General features: G+C 39.8%; 1 protein-coding gene across 4 annotated transcripts in view; it reads left to right on the top strand.

Annotated features, from left to right (window-relative positions):
• nfic (nuclear factor I/C) overlaps window positions 1-19,476 on the top strand; it is an 813,295-nt gene that overhangs the window by 706,289 nt on the left and 87,530 nt on the right. For all 4 annotated transcript variants that reach the window (XM_087976064.1, XM_087976061.1, XM_087976063.1 and 1 more), the window contains one exon: window positions 14,657-14,742. In XM_087976064.1, coding sequence (XP_087832190.1) covers window positions 14,657-14,742 — 86 coding nt within the window. The remainder of the gene's footprint in view (window positions 1-14,656; window positions 14,743-19,476) is intronic.

Raw genomic sequence — 19,476 nt, 5'->3', positions numbered from 1 at the left:
CAGAATTGCTGCCACCTTGCCGAGTCACAGCCACATTTTTGATGCTCAATGTCAGTTCCAGTTCTGCAGTATTGATGGGTTCCCTTTCCCAAGCCTTTAATTTAGAATAAATAAACTATGAACAAAAACCTTATCAATGTGCTGGATCGGACCTGATGCTTCACAACCTCATTAATTGCCATGGCCATCAATAGGAGCAGGAGTAGGCCAAGCAGCCTTTCAAGATCTTTCCATTCAATGAGATCATGGCTGATCTGTGGCCAGCTCCATATGCTGTCTTTGGTCAGATTTATCTCCATATACTATCTATCTCAGATTTAAAAGTAACAACTTATCAACTATCAACTGCTGTTTGTGGAACAGAGTTTCAAAACGATACCACTCCAAGACAGTGGCTACCTGAAACTTGAGTATATTCCTCCCATCATCAACGTCATTCTTCATGCTTTGATGTATTCCATATTCTTTAATGCTTTGACAACTATTCCCCATCACTCCTGTCCTTGTTAAACTCAACAGCTTCCTTAACCTTTAGCATATCCTGTTTACAGATCTTGTGCTTATCTTGAAGTGCCTTTATGCTTTGTTCCTCCTGACTTCTGCTGCATCTCCAGTGATGCTATGTTTTCTCCTCCTCAGTATATACCTCTTGCCCCTCACTGCACCATCAGTGATAGAAAAAACTCTTATCTGTATTTGTTATCGTCTTTAGAAGTCTTACAAATTTTGATATAATCTTGAGTCACCACTCCGGATACCTTTTCTGGGCTGTGTTTCTGTTTGTATTACTGTTCCTCTGTGAAGAACCTCAGATTATCTGGCATGGCGAAAGCAGTATATAAATTAAAGGGGCGGCACGGTGGTTCAGTGATTAGCACTGATGCCTCATAGTGCCATGGTTCGATTCCAGCCTCAAGCGACTGTGTGGAGTTTGCACTTTCTCCCCATGTCTGTGTGGGTTTCCTCAGGATGCTCCAGTTTCCTCCCACAATCCAAGGATGTGCAGGTTAGTTGAATTTGCTATGCTAAATTGCCCTTAGTGTTCAAGGATGTGTAGGTTATGTGCATTAGTCAAGGGAAATGTAAAGTAAATGTAAAGTAATAGGATAGGGGAAATGGGTCTGGGTGGGATATGTTGGTGTGTGGGATATGTTGGTTGGTGTGAACTTGTTGGGCCCAATGGCCTGTTTCCACACTGCAGGGATTCTATGAATAAATCCTAAATTGCTATTAACACCGCTTGCAGCACATCATTTGTTGGACTGCTACGATACAGGCTTGAAGCTATATTGTTCTGCATGTCGAGATTCCAATCTTAGTCATGACCTGCCAGGTGTTTCTCTGTGAGAAGAAGAAGAAAGCAAAAGGATGTTTACCTTAGCTCATCTTTTATATCACTTTTGTGCACCTAATTACATTAGATCACAACAGAAAAAATATGGACATCCTGTAAAAATTGAATAAAAGGTTGGCATTGAACCCCATCCAGTGATGTAACTAACAGAAGAGTTTCCTGTCCTTTCCAATAAGCAAAATCTTTATTGACAGCAGTGTGCCAACAACTAAATTAAATCATCCAATTTTGTAAATTACTGTCTGTAATTTACACTTTTGAATGTGATACTTTAATTTGATGATTGTTAACAAGAAAAGCAAAAATATTTAGAATGGTTAATTCCAGTCTTGTCATCTGTGCAATCTTATGCATTATAACTCAACAGTTCATCAATGGGACTAAAGCTGCTGGCATTTAACTTAAAAGATATCACAGGGTGGGGGTAATTTCATGGTAAAGTTATAAAATCAGGAAAAATCCTCATGGAGACATTGTAGTAATAACATTTAATAGGCATTGTGAAATTTAGTAAGTCTTTTATTTCCTCAATGCTGCATGTAGTTTTGGCATAAACACGCATTTTACTGGATAAAAATTATGATAGAGGTAAATAGTTTAAGAGTACCAAGGGAGTGGGTAATTTGTAATTAAACAGTGCATTTGAGTAATTCTAGTTCTCGCTGAGATAATTGCAGAATTCGAGTGACTTAGTGCTTTGATTGTTTTCTTATCAAATTGAGAAACCAGCTTAATAATTTTGATTCCATTGTTAAAAACAAGAGTGAATTTCAGTTGGCTGTAAGAATTACTTATAAAATCCCACTCATTCCCCAATAACTGAAATTGATGCAAAATGACAGCATCTTGACCAGAATTATACTGTAACCTGATCTGGAAATTTCACACAGAACCTTTTGGTTGAAGTCCAATATTTGTATCGGTAGTTGGTAAAAACAAAATCTTCCCAGGGCATCAATTAATTATGGGCGTCAAGATGGTCATATTAAATGTTGAACAAAATAAATAAGAAAGCTATGCCTTTATGAAGTAATGTTCATTTCTTTTACTTAGACTACAGCAAACATGGTTTTGTTTTCACTGGACTAAATTATAAACTCTAAGTAGATGAATAGATAGATAATGAAAAAGAGTTCCAAGAATTTAACTAGACTGAGCTTTCAACATTGTACCACATTTCACATTCTCAAGACATATTATCAATTCAGTCAATTACTTTTGCAATAGTTTCTATTTTAGGCAAATGCAATTGCTGATTGATACACAGCAAGATCTCACTAATAGGAACAAAGTTACTTTATTTCTTTGGCATTGATTGTTGGATTATAATTGGTCACAATGGTGAGCGAACTCCTTCGTTCATATGTTGTTATACACCCACCTGAGTAAGCAGAAACTATCTCTTGGCCTCATGTTAACTATGCTTAATGGTTTGCAGTTGCCTATTCGATTACATCCTCAAACAGGGATTTTTACCGCACCTTAATGTGACATAATGGTGTTAACTTGCAATCACAAAATGCTGTTGAACATAAAAAAAATTGCATAGTTTTTAACATGTAACCTTGCTGTAAGTCTGCAGTAGTGAGTAGAGTGGATTCTTTCTTGATTATATGTTTTACTGAAATCTGTCTCTTGATTAAATTTTGAAAATATAAACCATAAGTTAGACTGGAGCACTTTTAAGAACAAAAAGGCAGTGGTATTTTCTGAGTCTGTAGATTGTAAAGAAGTAATGATGGCCTTTAGTAGAGTGATATGCTCTTCTAGTCAGATGTGGGAGTTAGGGAGAGTCTCTATGTTACTGATGATCATGTCTGCAGGAATTGTCTTTGGTTATGAATCCTATCAGATCACATGGAGTGAAAATTAGAGGCAATGAGGAATTTACAGAGCTAGGGGTTTGATGGATGGCAGTTATAAGAATTGAGAAAAGCCACACATACAGTCAGGTAGATGGGGTAACTCCAGGAAGGGTAGGACAGGTAGGCAGGTAGTGCAGGAGTCTTCTATGGCTACCCCCATTTCAAAAAGTACGTTGTTTTGGAAAATGTAAAGGGTGATGGACTGTCAGAGGAATGTAGCATGAACAGCCACGTTTCTGGTATCGAGACAGGCTCTAATGTAATGAGGGGTACGTCAGGTTCTAAGTGAAGGATTGTGATAGGGGACTCTCTAGTTAGAGGCACAGTCTGACGTTTCTGCAGCCAGCAGTGAAAAATCAGTATGGTGTGTTGCCTCCCTGGTGCCAGGATCAAGGATGTCTCAGAGAAGGTGCAGAATGTTCTCAAAGGGGAGAAGGACCAGCAGGAGGTCATTGTACACATTGGAACCAATGAGATAGGAAGGGAAGAGGAGGAGATTCTGAAGGGAGAATATAGAAAATTAGGCATGAATTTAACAAGGAGGTCCTGAAGGGTAGTAATATCTGGATTACTCCCAGTGCTACGAGCGAGTGAGGGTAGGAATAGGAGGATAGAGCAGATGAACGCATGGCTGAGGAGTTGGTGCATGGGAGAAGGATTCACATTTTGGATCATTGGAATCTCTTCTGTACAAGAAGAATGGATTGCACCTGAACTGGAAGGGGTCTTGTATGCGAAGGTTGTGTGGCTAATACAGCTGTAGACAGGGATCAGATGTATTTATTTGAGAACATAAATGAGAAATTCTAATTTAAGCGTTTGCCAAACTTAAAGCTAGTATAATATTCTGGGTAATCCAAGATGGAGGACAGGAAAAAATTGTGGCTGTAAGAGCTGCTCCTTTTTGAGTATTTTAGGTCTTGGCGGTGATTTCCTCAAATTCCAGGAGCAGCAATTACTGTTTTATGTGCTGTTGCATTATTTTGGCACTTTGGGGGAAAAAAGTCAAAACAACAGCACTTTTAAAAGGGAGAAAGACAAGCAAAAGGCATCGGCCACATGGTCAGTGAGGGAGAGAGAGAAAGAAACCTACACTGCTAACTGATACAGCAGTGAATCTGCACAGTTACTGCCTTTGCTATTTGAGTCCATGTATCTCTCTGATCATTGGAGTGAATCTAGGAAAAACTAACAAACAGCAAAATTCACAGCTGACCTTGGAGGAACCTGTTTGGGAGAGCTCACAGCACAGGAAAAGATAAGTGTATAATTTTTAAAATATAAAACTTAGCCTGAAGCACTTTTTTTAGAGCAAAAAAGATGGTGCTATTTTCTGAGTCTGTTGATTGTGAAGGAGTAAAGATGGTCTTTAGAAGAGTGATATGCTGTTGTTGTTGGATGTGGTAGTTTGGGGAGAGTTTCCATGTTACTGATGACCATGTTGAGCAGGGAGATTTGCTAGAGCAGTTCGGGAGAATTTAAACTAGTAGGATGGGATGGGGGTGGTGGGGGGTGTGGGACCCTGGGAATTAGTGAGGAAAGAGATCAATCTGAGACCAGTACAGTTGGGAAAAGGAGCGAGTCAAACAGTCAGCGCAGGCAGGGACAAAGCAGAGAACAAGATAGGACTGATAAATTAAACTGCATTTCCTTCAACGCAAGAGGTCTAACAGAGAAGGTAGATGAACTCAAAGCATGGTTAGGAATATGTTACTAGGATATCATAGCAATTATAGAAAGATGCTCAGGGATGGACAGGACTGGTAGCTTAATGTTCCATGATAGAAATCCTATAGGAAAGATAGTAAGAGAGGCAAGAGAGGAGGGGGAGTGATGTTTTTGATAAGGGATAGCATTACTGCTGTTCTTAGGGAGGATATTCCTGGGAATGCATCCAGGGAAGTTATTTGGGTGGAACTGAGAAATAAGAAAGAGATGATCACCTTATTGGGATTGTATTACAGACCTCGTAACAGTCAGCAGGAAATTGAGAAACAAATTTGTAAGGAGATCACAAGAAGAATAATAGGGTGGTTATGGTAGGAGATTTTAACTTTCCAAACGTGGACTGGGACTGCCATAGTGTTAACGGTTTAGATGGAGAGGAATTTGTTAAGTGTGTACAAGAAAATTTTCTGATTCAGTATGTGGATGTACCTACTAGAGAAAGTGCAAAACATGACCTACTCTTGGGAAATAAGGCAGGGCAGGTGACTGAGGTGTAAGTGGGGGAGAACTTTGGGGCCAGTGATCATAATTCCATTAGTTTTAAAGTAATGATGGAAAAGGATAGACCAGATCTGAAAATTGAAATTCTAAATTGGAGTAAGGCTCATTTTGAGAATATTAGACAAGACCTTTCAAAAACTGAATGGGGGCAGATGTTCGCAGGTAAAGGGGACGGCTGAAAAATAGGAAGGCTTCAAAAATGAGATAACAAAAGACCAGAGACAATATGTTCCTGTTAGGGTGAAAGGAAAGGCTGGTATATGTAGGGAATGCTGGCTGTGTAGAGAAATTGAGGGTGGTTAAGAAACAGAAGGAAGCATGTCAGGTATAGACAAGAGAGATTGAGTGAATCGTTGGAGTATAAAGGCAGTAGGAGTATACTTAAGAGGGAAATTAGGAGGGCAAAAAGGGGATATGGGATAGCTTTGGCAAATATGGTTAAGGAGAATCCAATACATTAAGGACAAGAGGATAACTAGAGAGAGAATATGGCCCCTCAAAGATCAGCAAGGCATCCTATGTGTGGAGCGGCAGGAGATGGGGCGGATACTAAACAAGTATTTTACATCATTGTTTACTGTGGTGGACATGGAGGATTTAGAATGTGGAGAAATAGATGGTGACATCTCGAAGTGGATAAATCCCCAGGACCTGATAAGGTGTACTCTAGAACTCTTTGGGAAGCCAGGGAAGTGATTGCTAGGCCCTTTACTGAGATATTTGTATCATCGATAGTCACAGGTGAGGTGAAATAAGACTGGAGTTTGGTTAATGTGGCGCCCCTAGTTAAGAAACGTTGTAAGGACAAGCCAGAGAACTATGGACCAGTGAGCCTTACATCAGTGGAGGTCAAGTTGTTGGAGGAAATCCTGAGGGACAGGATTTATATGTATCTACTTGCCTTGGAAAGGCAAGGACTGATTAGGGATAGTCAGCATGGCTTCATGCTTGGGAACTCATGTTTCACAAACTTGATTGAGTTTTTTGAAGTAACAAAGAACATTGATGAGGGTGGAGTGGTGGACGTAATCTAAATGGACTTCAATAAGGCGTTCGACAATGTTCCTTGAGGAATACTGGTTAGCGAGGTTATATCTCATGGAATACAGGGAGAACTAGCCTATTGGATATAGAACTGGCTTGAAGGTAGATGACAGGGTGGCAGTGGAGGGTTACTTTTCAGACTGGAGGCCTGTGATCAGTGGTGTGCCACAAGGATTGGTGCTGGGTCCACTACTTTTCATCATTTATATAAATGGTTTGGATGTGAAGGTAGGAGGTATAGTTAGTAAGTTTGCAGATGACACCAAAATTGGAGGTGTAGTAGACATGTTACCTCAGAGTACAACGGGATCTTGATCAGATGGGTCAGTGGGATGAGGAGTGGCAGATGGAGGTGCTGCATTTTGGAGAAGCAAATCTTAGCAAGACTTATACACTTAATGGTAAGTTCCTGGGGTATGATGCTGAACAAAGAGAGTACAGGTTCATAGCTCCTTGAAAGTGGAGTTGCAGGTAGATAGGATAGTAATGAAGACATTTGGTATGTTTTCATTTATTGGTCAGAGCATTGAGTACAGGAGTTGGGAGGTCATGTTGCAGCTGTATAGGACATTGGTTCAGCCATTTTTGGAATATTGCATGCAGTTCTGGTCTCCTTCATATCAGAAAGATGTTGTGAAACTTGAAAGGGTTCAGAAAAGATGTACAAGGATGTTGTCAGGGTTCGAGGATTTGAGTGACAGGGAGAGGCTGAATAAGCTGGGGCTGTTTTCCCTGGAGTGTCGGAGACTGAAGGGTGGCCTTGTAGAGGTTTATAAAATCATCAGAGGCATGGATAGAATAAATAGACAAGGCCTTTTCCCTGGAGTTGGGGAGTCTAAAACTGGAGGGCATAGGTTTAGGATGAGAGGGGAAAAATATAAAAGCGTCCAAAAGGGCAACGTTTTCACACAAAGCGTGGTGTGTGTAGAATGAGCTGCCAGAGAAAGTGGTGGAGTCGTACAATCACAGCATTTAAATGGCATCGGGATGGGTATGTGAATAGAAAGTGTTTAGAAGGATGTGGTGCCAAATGAGACTAGATTAGGTTAGGATATTTGGTTGCATGGACAAGTTGGACCAAAGAGTCTGTTTCCATGCTGTACATCTCTATGAGTCTATGGCTAATTGAGAAGTGAACAGAACTTGGTGCAAGTTACAATTTGGGCGGCAGAATGGTGCAGATTTGTAGAGATGCAGGATGGGAGGCCAGCCACAGGAACATTTGAATAGCCGGGTTTGAAAATAATGAGGGTTGCAGCAACAGACGGATTACTGTGGAGACTGAGAACATTATGGGGATGCAAATTGACATGAACAGAGTACATGGACAGAACCTCATCTTAGGGTAAAAGGGCAGTTAGGTTGTGAACAATTTGGTTCAGATAGTAGCCAGAGAATTGACTTTGTGGGACTAAAGACGATCAGGAGCAAAATGCTTCCAGACTGCTTTTAGCATGCAATTTTAAAGCACAATTTGCAGTAACGAGAAACAAGTGACAGGTAGTGATAAATATATAGAGAGCTTGTATCTAATATATAGGATTTTGTGACAGTTTGGTAAAATAGATTTCTCCTTTAAGTCCATAAAAATATTGGACTTTTCATTTAAATTCATAGCTTTGCAGATTGAACATGCTTAAGAAGAAGAAAAATTGCCACATTGGATTCCATGCAGCAAATTGGCTTTAAGATTGTCATCTCACTTTCATTGAGATGATTGGGTTCTGTAGTTAGTGTATGTATTGCCCTGTTTCAGATCCTTATTTGATTGTATTCTGAATTGAAGTATTCAAATTTCACGCATAAATTGCTGAACCTCAATACTGCACAAATCTTCCAAAATCTAATCAGCTTATCCAATCTAATAAAGTGTCAGCCTTGGAACAGTGGAGTATGAATGAGCTTGAGTCAAAAGATCAGTAGTTTGAGCCCCACTCAGTTGTGAGGATGCATTTGGACTGAGGGAGAGATGTGCTGTGGAGGTGCCATCTTTAAGATGAACAGTTAAATTTATGACTTTCTGTTTTCTCTGGCCAACTTAACAGATAGCCAGATACTATTTAAAGAAGATTCAGGGAGTCCCCTTGATTTTTTTTCTTTGATGAATGTATATTTCTCAGTCGATGCCACTGCAACTGATTAACCGGCTGATAGCTCATTGCTATTTGTGGGATCTCACTGTGCACACATTGGCTGCCTGAGTTCCCTAATTACAACACTGGCTGCACTTCAGTTGTACCTGTAAATTTTCTTTAGAACTTCCCAGTATTAAGAAAGGCATCATCTACCTTTATTCTTCTGTTCTTTCTGTGGCCTTTTGGGGGACTTTCTGAGACAAAAGCAGTAAAATCAAATGTTAAGAGACCATAATGAATATGTACTCATTTAGAAAAGCTGGAACTTTTCACCTTGTAAGTTTTGTAAATAATTAATACCAAACACATTTTAAAACAATGCATTTCTGTGACTGAGAACATCTGAAAAACATGTCTTTGAATAACAATATTAAAACAGGCAGAACAAAAATGATTTAAATTTAAAATGCCCTTAGTGTGTGGTTAAAAATTTAAGCAGTTACCATTTGGCTGCAATTCTGGGTCAACAGTGTTTGCTTAAAGACTCACCATGAACATACTGAATAATTTACATTACAAATTTCATAAATGGGCATGGTAATCATCTGAAAAGGGTAATATTTACCAAGATGGTGATAGTTTTGAATCATTTATTGTAAGTAATGATTTATTTATGATACATTTATATATTGCAAGCACCCATTCCTATATATGTAAACTCATAAGGGTTAAAAGAAGAGTTAGTCTAAGAGCAGGAACACTCTTCTCAACTTTCTCTTCCTATTTGAAATAGCCGATTTGTTTTCAGGAAGGGAGATAGCATTGGTACAAAAGTAGAAACTTAACAAAAGAAGTCAGTCATTCAGTTAGTCACAAGAGTTCTGACTGACAGACAACACAGTGGCTCAGTGATTAACACTGCTGCCTCAAAGCACCAGAGACCCGGATTCAATTCCAGCCTTGGGTGACTATCTGTGTGGAGATTGCATGTTCTTCCGCTGTGTGCGTAGGTTTCCTCCAGGTACTCCAGTTTCCTCCCACAGTCCAAAGGTTAGATGGATTGACCATGCTAAATTGCTCATAGTGTCCAGGAATGTGCAGGCTAGGTGGATTAGCCATGGGAAATGCAGGGTTACAGCGATAAGGAAGAGATGTGAGTCGAGGTGGAATGCTCTTCAGAGGTCATTGTGGACTCAATAGGCCGGATGGCCTGCTTCCACACTGTGGGGATTCTATGAAACAGGACAGCTGCCCTCAATGTTTATCTTCTTAAATATGTATAAGATGCTTTATTCTCGGATTATTTGCCTATGTTAGTGGATATTAGTGGATGATCATGAGGATAGAGCAGGCAAGGAATAAAGGACAGCAGGGGTGAGTTTCTTCTCCAATTCCTGCATGCATTGGTGCTCAGGCTCATACTGCTTAGAAAGTGCTGTGAAGAGTGGTGATTTTCCATTAACTCCTCAGTGATTATTGAGCCTATGTTAGCAAATTCTGAAAGATTTCAAGCTGTAGTTAATTCTGGCCCTCTGAACACTCTGATCCCATTAGCCCTGAGGTAAATGCAGCAGTGACAAATCAGCAACAGTGTCTCTGAAACACAGGTCAATGCTGAGAAGGTTGGTCACCTTCTGTAGGCTGCTGGATTGGCTTGAACCACTCTTTTAGGAGATGAAGACAAAGCTGAACAGGTGGAGCCTCAGTACCTGCAGAAGACAAAGTAGTGACAGGAATTTGTAGGGAATCACTAAAGAACAGCCATTATATGTTCCTCAGAAATGTAGCAGAAACCCCAGGCTGATTTTTATCAAAAATCAGCTAAATGTTAACATTGGGGAGTTTTGTGGAGCATTTCATTCTATTGCCCTAATGAGTTATCTCACACAATTCTCTGCAGCTCATCTCATTATGTATATGCCACGCCTTGAGCATTATCATGCACTCAACAATGGCAGAAGTACTTACCGCTGCTAAGACTACCCAGGGCTCCCAGCACTGGCACCATATTTAAAACCCAGCTGAGAATCAGCTCAAGCTGTGCTCGCTGGGAGCTGTCCTTCACTGTAGCATGTAGTGAGAGAGGAATTAAAAAGAAAAATGTTTGAGGTGGCGCAGATGACACTGAACAGCAAACACAAGCTCACATTCCGAAAAGTATTGCTGTTTAATATCATCACCTGCCTGATTGACTGTCATTATAACTGCATCCAGAAGAATCAAGCTGCAAAGACTACCCAGACTTAGCATGAACCTGTCCTGGAACTCTCCCCAAGGGAGTACTACAATTGCCCGAATGCTCAACGTGGCATAACATCATCTCATTGTTAATGTGAGAACATTGCATGTTAGAAAACCTTCAAAAAGTTGAAAATGTTCCCTTTTATTCAACTGTAACAAAAGAGAAGATAAAACAAATGAAGAAGATCTCCATTTGCTTCTCAAAACAGACGGAGACTGCTTTGCTTTTGAACACCAACAAACTTACAGCCAATGAATGATTACTACATTCAACTTTGATTCACTTCAACCGTGTGTCAATGGCTTGTTGCACCAACATTGCACTGCTCTGCCAGGCTGAAGGTTATATTCCTCCTGCTCAAAAGACTGCTATTGCTCTCCCAGCTCTTCACTGTCCATCATATCCCCTCTTTGCCTGTTCCAGTTGTGCAGGGTACACCATGCTAGAGTTAGGTGGCTCTGTTGAACTGTACTGCAAGACTGATCGAAGCATTAGAACCTCATCTCCACCATGCCTATCATCTACTCCATTATGAATCTGGTTAAACAATGAACTGTATTGTATCCCTGATTGACAGCCCTCAGTCAAGGGTTGCAAAACAAACTCATTAACTATGGTTGCAGACCCTTGTACCTAGTAATTTGGAGATAGTAAGGACTGCTGAAAGGTCCTGACTTGTAATGGTGACTCATTAGTTACCCAGTAACCATCCTTGTAAGGTATCCAGCCCTTGAAACAGAAACATGAGAGTTCTCAAGGATATTTACATCATGGCAGCTCTGAAGGTACTTGGCGCAGACTTCTAAGATGAGATACTAACAGTCACAGTTAAATTGGATATTGATGAAATGGAACATTGTTCTGTTAATGAAGTGTGTTACACTATGATACTGCACTCTCAAAGCAGCATGTGTGCAGTCACCTTGAGAATGCATCTCTCTTGGCAATATCCAGGCACAGGAAAACAAGATGAAACTGTGTCTTCTATCAAAACTTGTATCAGTAACAGCCTTGATACATACAAAGATTGTTGAATGCTACACAGGACCCCAGTGGATCTTTAGAAGAGAGCCTGACTTTAGATGCAAACTGAGTAATCACTAAACAAAGACGTAAGGATGCCTGAGGAGCACCCTGCACTGATATATGAGTTGGGTGCCTGTCCGTGCACACAAAATCTCTTGGCAACAGCATTCCAATGAAAAGTTTTGGTGTGCTCCAAAATGCAGTATTGAAATGAAGAACTGTAGTCTAAGGGAGTCAGAGATATTTCATGACATTGAAGAGGCTGCTAGGTGGCTGATGCCAACCTCCATGGACAGGGTTGTATGTGCTCACTGCGCATGGAGTATACCATGAAATTGTGAGGACTGCACTCCTGGAGGATGGAGTGTACTGGTCAGGTATCCATTCTCACGCTATCCATGTACATGGGAGATAAGAGAACTGCATATAGAAGAGATTAGTACTAACGACATCTAAATGCTTGCAAACAGGCCTCTTGCTGCTCGCTGGTGAGAATCTTATCTTGCCATTCAAAACTAGGATGTAAAATCTAACTTCTTTTCAATGTGAAGAATCTAATATTACAAATGTGGTATATTTTCCTATCTGGCTTGCTATTCCCTGTGTTGTTTAGGGACTGGGAAAATTCAGCCTTTTTTTTAAAGTGGGCAAATGGGGTTATTGAGTGTTGATGGAAACAGAGTGGCTCCAATGAAATTTCAGATCAGTTTGTTATATAAGCTTGCCATCATCATGAATTTCTTTTGCAGACCTGGCATGGGAGGGTGGTCAAAGTATAAAAGGACTGCGAGTTAGGAGATTAGGCAGGTAGGACTCTTGGCACACATACCTTATGAAAGTCAGTCTACCGAATTGCATTAAATATTATGTCAATGTAATAAAACAGAGCAAGCATGTTTTTATGTGCCGGGACTTGGCAATATAGTTCAGGGGTCTTTATAAGATTTGAAGTAAGATAAAGCCAAATAACATTGTGGGCGGCACGGTGGCACAGTGGTTAGCACTGCTGCCTCACAGCGCCAGAGACCCGGGTTCAATTCCCGCCTCAGTCACGACTGACTGTGTGGAGTTTGCACATTCTCCCCGTGTCTGCGTGGGTTTCCTCCGGGTGCTCCGGTTTCCTCCCACAGTCCAAAGATGTGCAGGTCAGGTGAATTGGCCATGCTAAATTAGTGTTAGGTAAGAGGTAAATGTAGGGGTATGGGTGGGTTGCGCTTCGGCGGGGCGGTGTGGACTTGTTGGGCCGAAGGGCCTGTTTCCACACTGTAAGTAATCTAATCTAAACATAAAGGAAGATTCTTCCTTTTGCAGTTATTAACATCCTGAGTGAAATACCTTGAAATGTTCACATTATCACCATTTATTCTTGCAATTCTTTACAGGTTAGCCCATATAATCTAGTGATGTGATGTTTTTCATTATTGTGAGTTCATGCAAGACACAGTGGATATCCCATATATTGACTAGAAATTTTCATTTTGGCAGTGGCTTTTTGTTTCTGTAATTGCTAAGTTTAACTGCACTGAGTTACACAGTATACTTGAATTAAGCCATTTGCTTTTAAAATTTTCAAGCAAACAATGTTAATCACTTTTAGTTTTATTGACAGTGGTATACAAATTATAACTAATGGCTTTCTCATTGCTAATGCCTGGTTGATTTGGAGGTATGACAATACAGGAAATAATATTTCAGCTGACAAAACTGCAGAAATTAACTCTTTAAACATTTGCCTTAATTGTCAGTATATTTTAATTGATTTCCCCTTTACCCCCAGTCTGCCTGCACCTGCTTTCAATTTTATATTTACAGCTGAGAATAAATTCTACTTTTGTTACCTGAAATAGAACTAAATAAAGAACTAAATCAGGAAATTACTTTTTACCCCACAGCCAACTTGTTCAATTAAACATTTCACTTCAATAATTTATAGTAAATTTTTTTGCACTGAAGTTCTACAAGATTTCTCCCAGTTTCTTGTTGTAACTTGGTAGCCATTCCTGAATATTGTTTAGATTAGAAAATGTCACACATGCTTCACACAGATTCATACAGGTGCACTTAGAAAAAGATGCCAAGCCAAAAGAGATATAAAAAGAAATAGCCAAAAAGCTAAGTCAATGAGTTGTGTTTTACAGTCTTAAAGGATGAAGTGGAGGTGGAAAAATTCAAGGGTTTGGAATCGGATCTCTTGGTTAAAGAGCTTCTAAAGTTGGAAACCAATCTGAAAACCAAGTAGCGGACCAAAGAAGCAGATATAAAATAGGCCTGAATTGGAGAAATTGAAAGTTTAGAGCACAGTATTGTCAGGCTGGAGGAGATAACAACAACAGGAAGCTGAGCCCATGAATGAATTAAAACACAGGAAAGATGATTTGAGGGATTAGGAGCCAATATGGCCCAGCAAGGAATATAGAGATAGTGGGTAGAGTTGGATGTGGTATAGGATATGAACAGCAAAGCTTTGGATGAGCTGAATCTTTCAGAGCGTGGATAGCAGGCAAACAAGAAGACCAAAAAAATAGCAAAGTCTGGAGGCGGCAAACATCATTGATAATGGTTTCAGCAGCAGATGGATTATGATAGAGACCCAAGTGGTGATGGACATATGTAATATTTGAAGCTGAGCTCTTTACATTTTTGCAATTTAGATAGTTTCTTTGTGTATCTTTATAAGTATGCATATAAAAACATTTCACTTATTCCTTTACATTCAAATATTTTCATCAAAACAATATCAAAAGAAACACAAAGGTCCATATTGCAATTTTTTATTGTGGGTCTATCCATTACTACAAACATTTTTAAAATTTCATTTCAGCCTACACGACACCTGGTACACCCCCAGCTAATCGTTCCTTTGTGGGAATAGGACCAAGAGATCCTGGCAGCCTTTATCAGCCACAGGTAATGTTGCAGTTCTAATTTAATTGATGGTTTGTATGTAATTAGTTTGTCTTCCTTGCAAGTGTGGCCCATCTCAGCATTGAAAACATCACGAAAGTTTGATAAACTGTTTATATCAAGAAAATGCACTGTTCCAAGAACTATCCCCTAATCTGACCATGCAGGTCTTTAGAGAATAGACTCATTTTTCTTGGCTGACTATACTTCAAGCCAATTTATTATCTATTTACTGTTATAAGAAACATCTTGAGAGTGTTCATTCAATGTACTGTGTGCATAATTGATTACAGTGGCACGGGTTACTGCAGACATTCTACATGAAAATGTAACTGTGTTTATAAGCAAAAGGGTATTGCTCCTTTGAAAAATTTACATCACAATTTATCTGAATGATTTATTTGAAAGTTATATACTTTTTGAAGACAGCCATTTATTTGTAGCCCTTTGAATATGTTTTCTCATCCTCAGAATCTAGAATTTATTTTTGGCTACAGCAAACGTTCTCCAAGCATTAATTAAAATAGTATTAAAATAGAAACAACCTTGATAGCATGTGTTTAGGGGTAATGTTACTGAAGTTCACTTCCAGCTTAGTTCTTTGCTATTTAAGACTTGGGTTACAGAAATGGCCTTTTGATGTTATATCAGATATTGACCAATGCTACAGTCAAACAATACCTTTGGTATTGTTACAGTAACAAACACAAAGTCCCATAATTTTGCCACAATGAAGACGCTGTCAACTATGACAAAAATGCCAAAAGACAACCAAATTCCTAAGTTGCTTCTCGGAACCTTGCTTTTCCCATTTTCTTGAGGACAGGTGGGTCATGCACACTCAGATTGTAGAAGCATCTGGTCATTTAAATGATTAGCTACCTCCACTCAAGTTGCGTTTTGGAGTCCTTGGTGTCTGGAACCTGGAAAGTGGCGGTTAACCAGGTAAGAGTAGGTCTGTCCTCAGTGTGTTACTCCAAGACATCCAGAAAACCCTTTTTTGAGAATTGAGATATCCCTATGGATCTGGTCCCGGGATACCTTGAGGGTAGAAGTCAGAGATCTTTGTGGCTCCGAGGGTATATGGTGTCCCTAAGGATTGTTAGGTTTGGAGAAAATTGAGCACAAAAACAGAAGGAACTGCCCAACTTGACAAGAAGTGTCAATCTGCTAAGAACTGTCAACACCATCAAAATATGTTCCTATGAATGAAAGTGCTCTTGTCAACTGAGTGTAATCTGAAATGTAGGATTTTAAATAATAAAACATCATTTGTTCTCCTTTGAGCATGGATTCTTGTGGATACTAGATGAACTCACTTCATGGGGTAGGGTTAAAGGTGGAAGTGGGCAATGTCTTAGTATGGGAATATAACCGCCATGGGAATATATAGAGGGTCATGCGGTTCCATTTGCCTATGATGGATCATAGGGGATGTATAGATAGAGGTCTTTCAGTAGCATGAGTTGGCATTCATGGGTCATGGGGAGCATGTGGGTGTGAGGACAAGTAAGGGAGTGATGAGGGCTGGAGGAATGTTTGATGTTTTATTTAAAATTTTAGTCACAATGCTTAACTGCTGAGGCAGCTTTCTCCCCAACCTCTTCTACTCTTGCTAAGCTTGCAAACTGACTCCGAATTCAGCCCAGCTGCACCTTTACACTGAAAAAATGGAATGCAGGGGCTGGCTATTTGTGGGGGTCACATTTGCAGCATGGGAATTCTCCTGCCTCAGCACACCCAAGCAGAGAATTGAAATCAAGGCTAAAGATCTAACCTTGTCTGCAATGCAGGGTAAATTCCACCACCTTCTCTTCAATACCTCATACTCATTCTATTCCCCGTTGCTGTCCACCCCACCCTAGCCACCAAGTCTCATGCTCTACCACCAACACTATTGCCTGTAACATTTCCCTCAGTCACCTTAACCAACTCCCAACTCCTGACTTTATAACCCTTCATGCCCCACTTCCAGGTCACCACCCCAGATGCTTCAACGCTATTAGCAGTGCCACCCAGTTTAATCTCCCATAATACCAGCCTCTCTCTAATTCCATGAGGAAAACAGCCCACAAAAGAATAGAAGGAGTCAAGGTTGGTGATGTTCTGTCCGTCACTCACCTTCTCATCCATTATGATGAGAGTACTCTGACTCTGACCACTCAAGCAGGGCCTGGACTGGTATTGAGGGCTGCCCTTAACTCGCAGAGCTGGGAATCCCGGAGCTACAGCAATTCCCCCTTGACTTGATGGAAGCCCATTGACAAGTTTACTGGCTTTCCGCCTGTGCTGAAAGGGATGCCAAGACCGAAGTAATACATACCTGGTTTCTCTGACTGAGGGGAGAGTGTGTAGAAAGATAAGGGAACGGAAGGCAGATTGCTGTGAGACTCTGGATAAGCTCAGAGAGTGTGCGCAGTATAAGAGCAAGTGAAGAATTCAGAGATGCAGCCTGGTCCAGTCCTCGAGGTGGATACATCTTGCAATAGCCCACACTGACCCCAATGTGATGCCACCCTTAACGTCTTCTAGAAAATCAAAATAAATGTCACCCACTGAACTAAACAAGTTGTGCACATAAGTCCATGCCCAGAAGTAGAAATTTTCATGAAATGGTCCAACCACCTTCTTAAAAAAAATGAAAAGGACCCAGTCGGAAGTGTCGAGATTGGTATCCCACTTAGTTGTGATGACTTATGCTGCCAAGTAGTCTGTGAATGTTTGTAATGAAGGCTCATACATGAAGCTGAATATTGTTTATACAATTGTACCCAAGCAGGGGAGTTACTTAGCAAAGGAATAACAGCAATAGCTACATATTTGCACATTGATTTCTTCACAAAAGAAAGTGATTTCTTCACATGTTTATCATGTTCTCTGCTTTCTTTTTAACCAAAGGTCTGCAAACACAGACCAAATGATGATCTCTGGCAATTGTTTTCCTTTTCTGTTTTTAAAATGTGAGTGATTCTCTATTATAGCTAATTTACCTATATCTTTCTAATTCTCTGGAGTGAACGTTTTCTCCTAATTATTACTGGTAAAGTTTTCTGTTGATTGGTCAGTATTGCAAAGGAACTTGATTTTATTCACATAGTTGAGATGATGAAGCCCATGCTGCTGTGGAGGGAGTTAGGGTCAAGAGTTAACTAAGCAACTGTAGGTATTGGTAAATACTAAAAGACATTTCGGCCTTGTCTGTCACCAATTGGGTATCTCTCAGACTGTGTCTTTGAGGGGATGAGTCCAAGAATAGTTAACCTGACAAAATGGAATGAAAGAAGAAACAAAAACTGGAGGAAAGATTGAGAGAATCATAGAAATTACATTCAGCCAAGTGAGGATGTCCAGGTGCAAGATCTTTCAATTGGAGTTTCCCCCTGTAATTCCATCTCACTGCCTTTTCTTTACATCCTTTTAGTTTGTCCTTTTCAATTTCTTACCCAAGTCCCTCATGTCAAACACTGTTTCCAAAAAGATTTCTTCCAACTTCCTTCTTTGATGATTAATTATCCTGAAAATATCCCATCAATTCTGTGGATTTAAAAAAAATGATATTTATTCAAAACCTTTCATAATCCTACAAACCTCAAGTAGAAATTATGGAAGACAAATGGACACCTTTTTAAAAAAAAAGTCATGAAGAATGTGAGGACAGAGAAAATTAGCATTAAATAAATAAATCAGAATTTTAACTGTCAAAAAGTATTGAAAAATTATTGTATCATTAAGAACATGGACTTTCAGATTTAGGAATAGATATGAGTAAATAATTGATTGAACTTTGTGATGGGAACACGAGCCTTTCAATCTCCTGAGGTAAATACAACAAATGTCTGAGAGGCACCAAGGGATTTCTTACTGTAACTCGGTGTTGAATTTAGTTATTGAATTCTTCTGAGGAGCCTTTTCCTGTTTGATTATATTAAAGGCAGTATATAAATGCAAGTTGTTGTTTGTAGTTGTTATCACATTGTCTCACAACACAGCCCTCAGGCACTCCAAATTGCTGATTGATGATAGAAATGGAAATTAATATCACACCATGCTACCATCTGGTGGTAGAGACAAAGCTTTCCTTCTCTTAGTGGTGGGGCTCACAGAGATTGTGCCAGAGTGTAGGGTGGCTGGAAATAATGAGACAATGTGAATTGCACAGCACCACATTTTCCTCCAGATGCTATGTTTACCTTAAAATAAGACTCATGTGCAGCGCAACTAAACTAGTGGGCAGGAGTCAGTGGCTTTTCATCAATTATTACTGCTATTCTCAGTCTTGCTCCAATGATATAGTGAGCACTCTAAAATATTAGCCAGAAGAATTTCTTATTCAGACTTTGTTCCCCGACTGGAATTTAACATTATAAGAAATTTCACAAGGATCTGATGAAATATGAATAAAGAGTCAAGACACAAGAAACATAAACTGTTGTGCTCTATTTGTGGTGTAGTCACATATCATTTACAAATGAATTGAATAATAGCCTTTCATAATTAGATATGTGACAGGATATACCTAATTATGGTTGTATATTAGACTTCTCAGGGACTACGTATCATGCATTCATTCTTGGCAATCAGACATGACACAATTCTTTGAAGAAGGGAAGATAGATGGCTCATTTCTTGAACATGTGGGCTATGAAGTGCAAGCAAAGCTGAGAGCATATTTAAACATGCCCCCAACTTAAGTAGAGATTAGTCACAACTGTGCTTGTGGGTGAAAAATGACCCACA

Source organism: Chiloscyllium plagiosum, unplaced genomic scaffold (genome assembly GCF_037043375.1).
Source record: "Chiloscyllium plagiosum isolate Xiang-an unplaced genomic scaffold, Cpla_swu_hap1 HiC_scaffold_28, whole genome shotgun sequence".
NCBI classification, from domain to species: domain Eukaryota; kingdom Metazoa; phylum Chordata; class Chondrichthyes; order Orectolobiformes; family Hemiscylliidae; genus Chiloscyllium; species Chiloscyllium plagiosum.
This window is presented reverse-complemented; position numbering and strand designations above follow the sequence as displayed.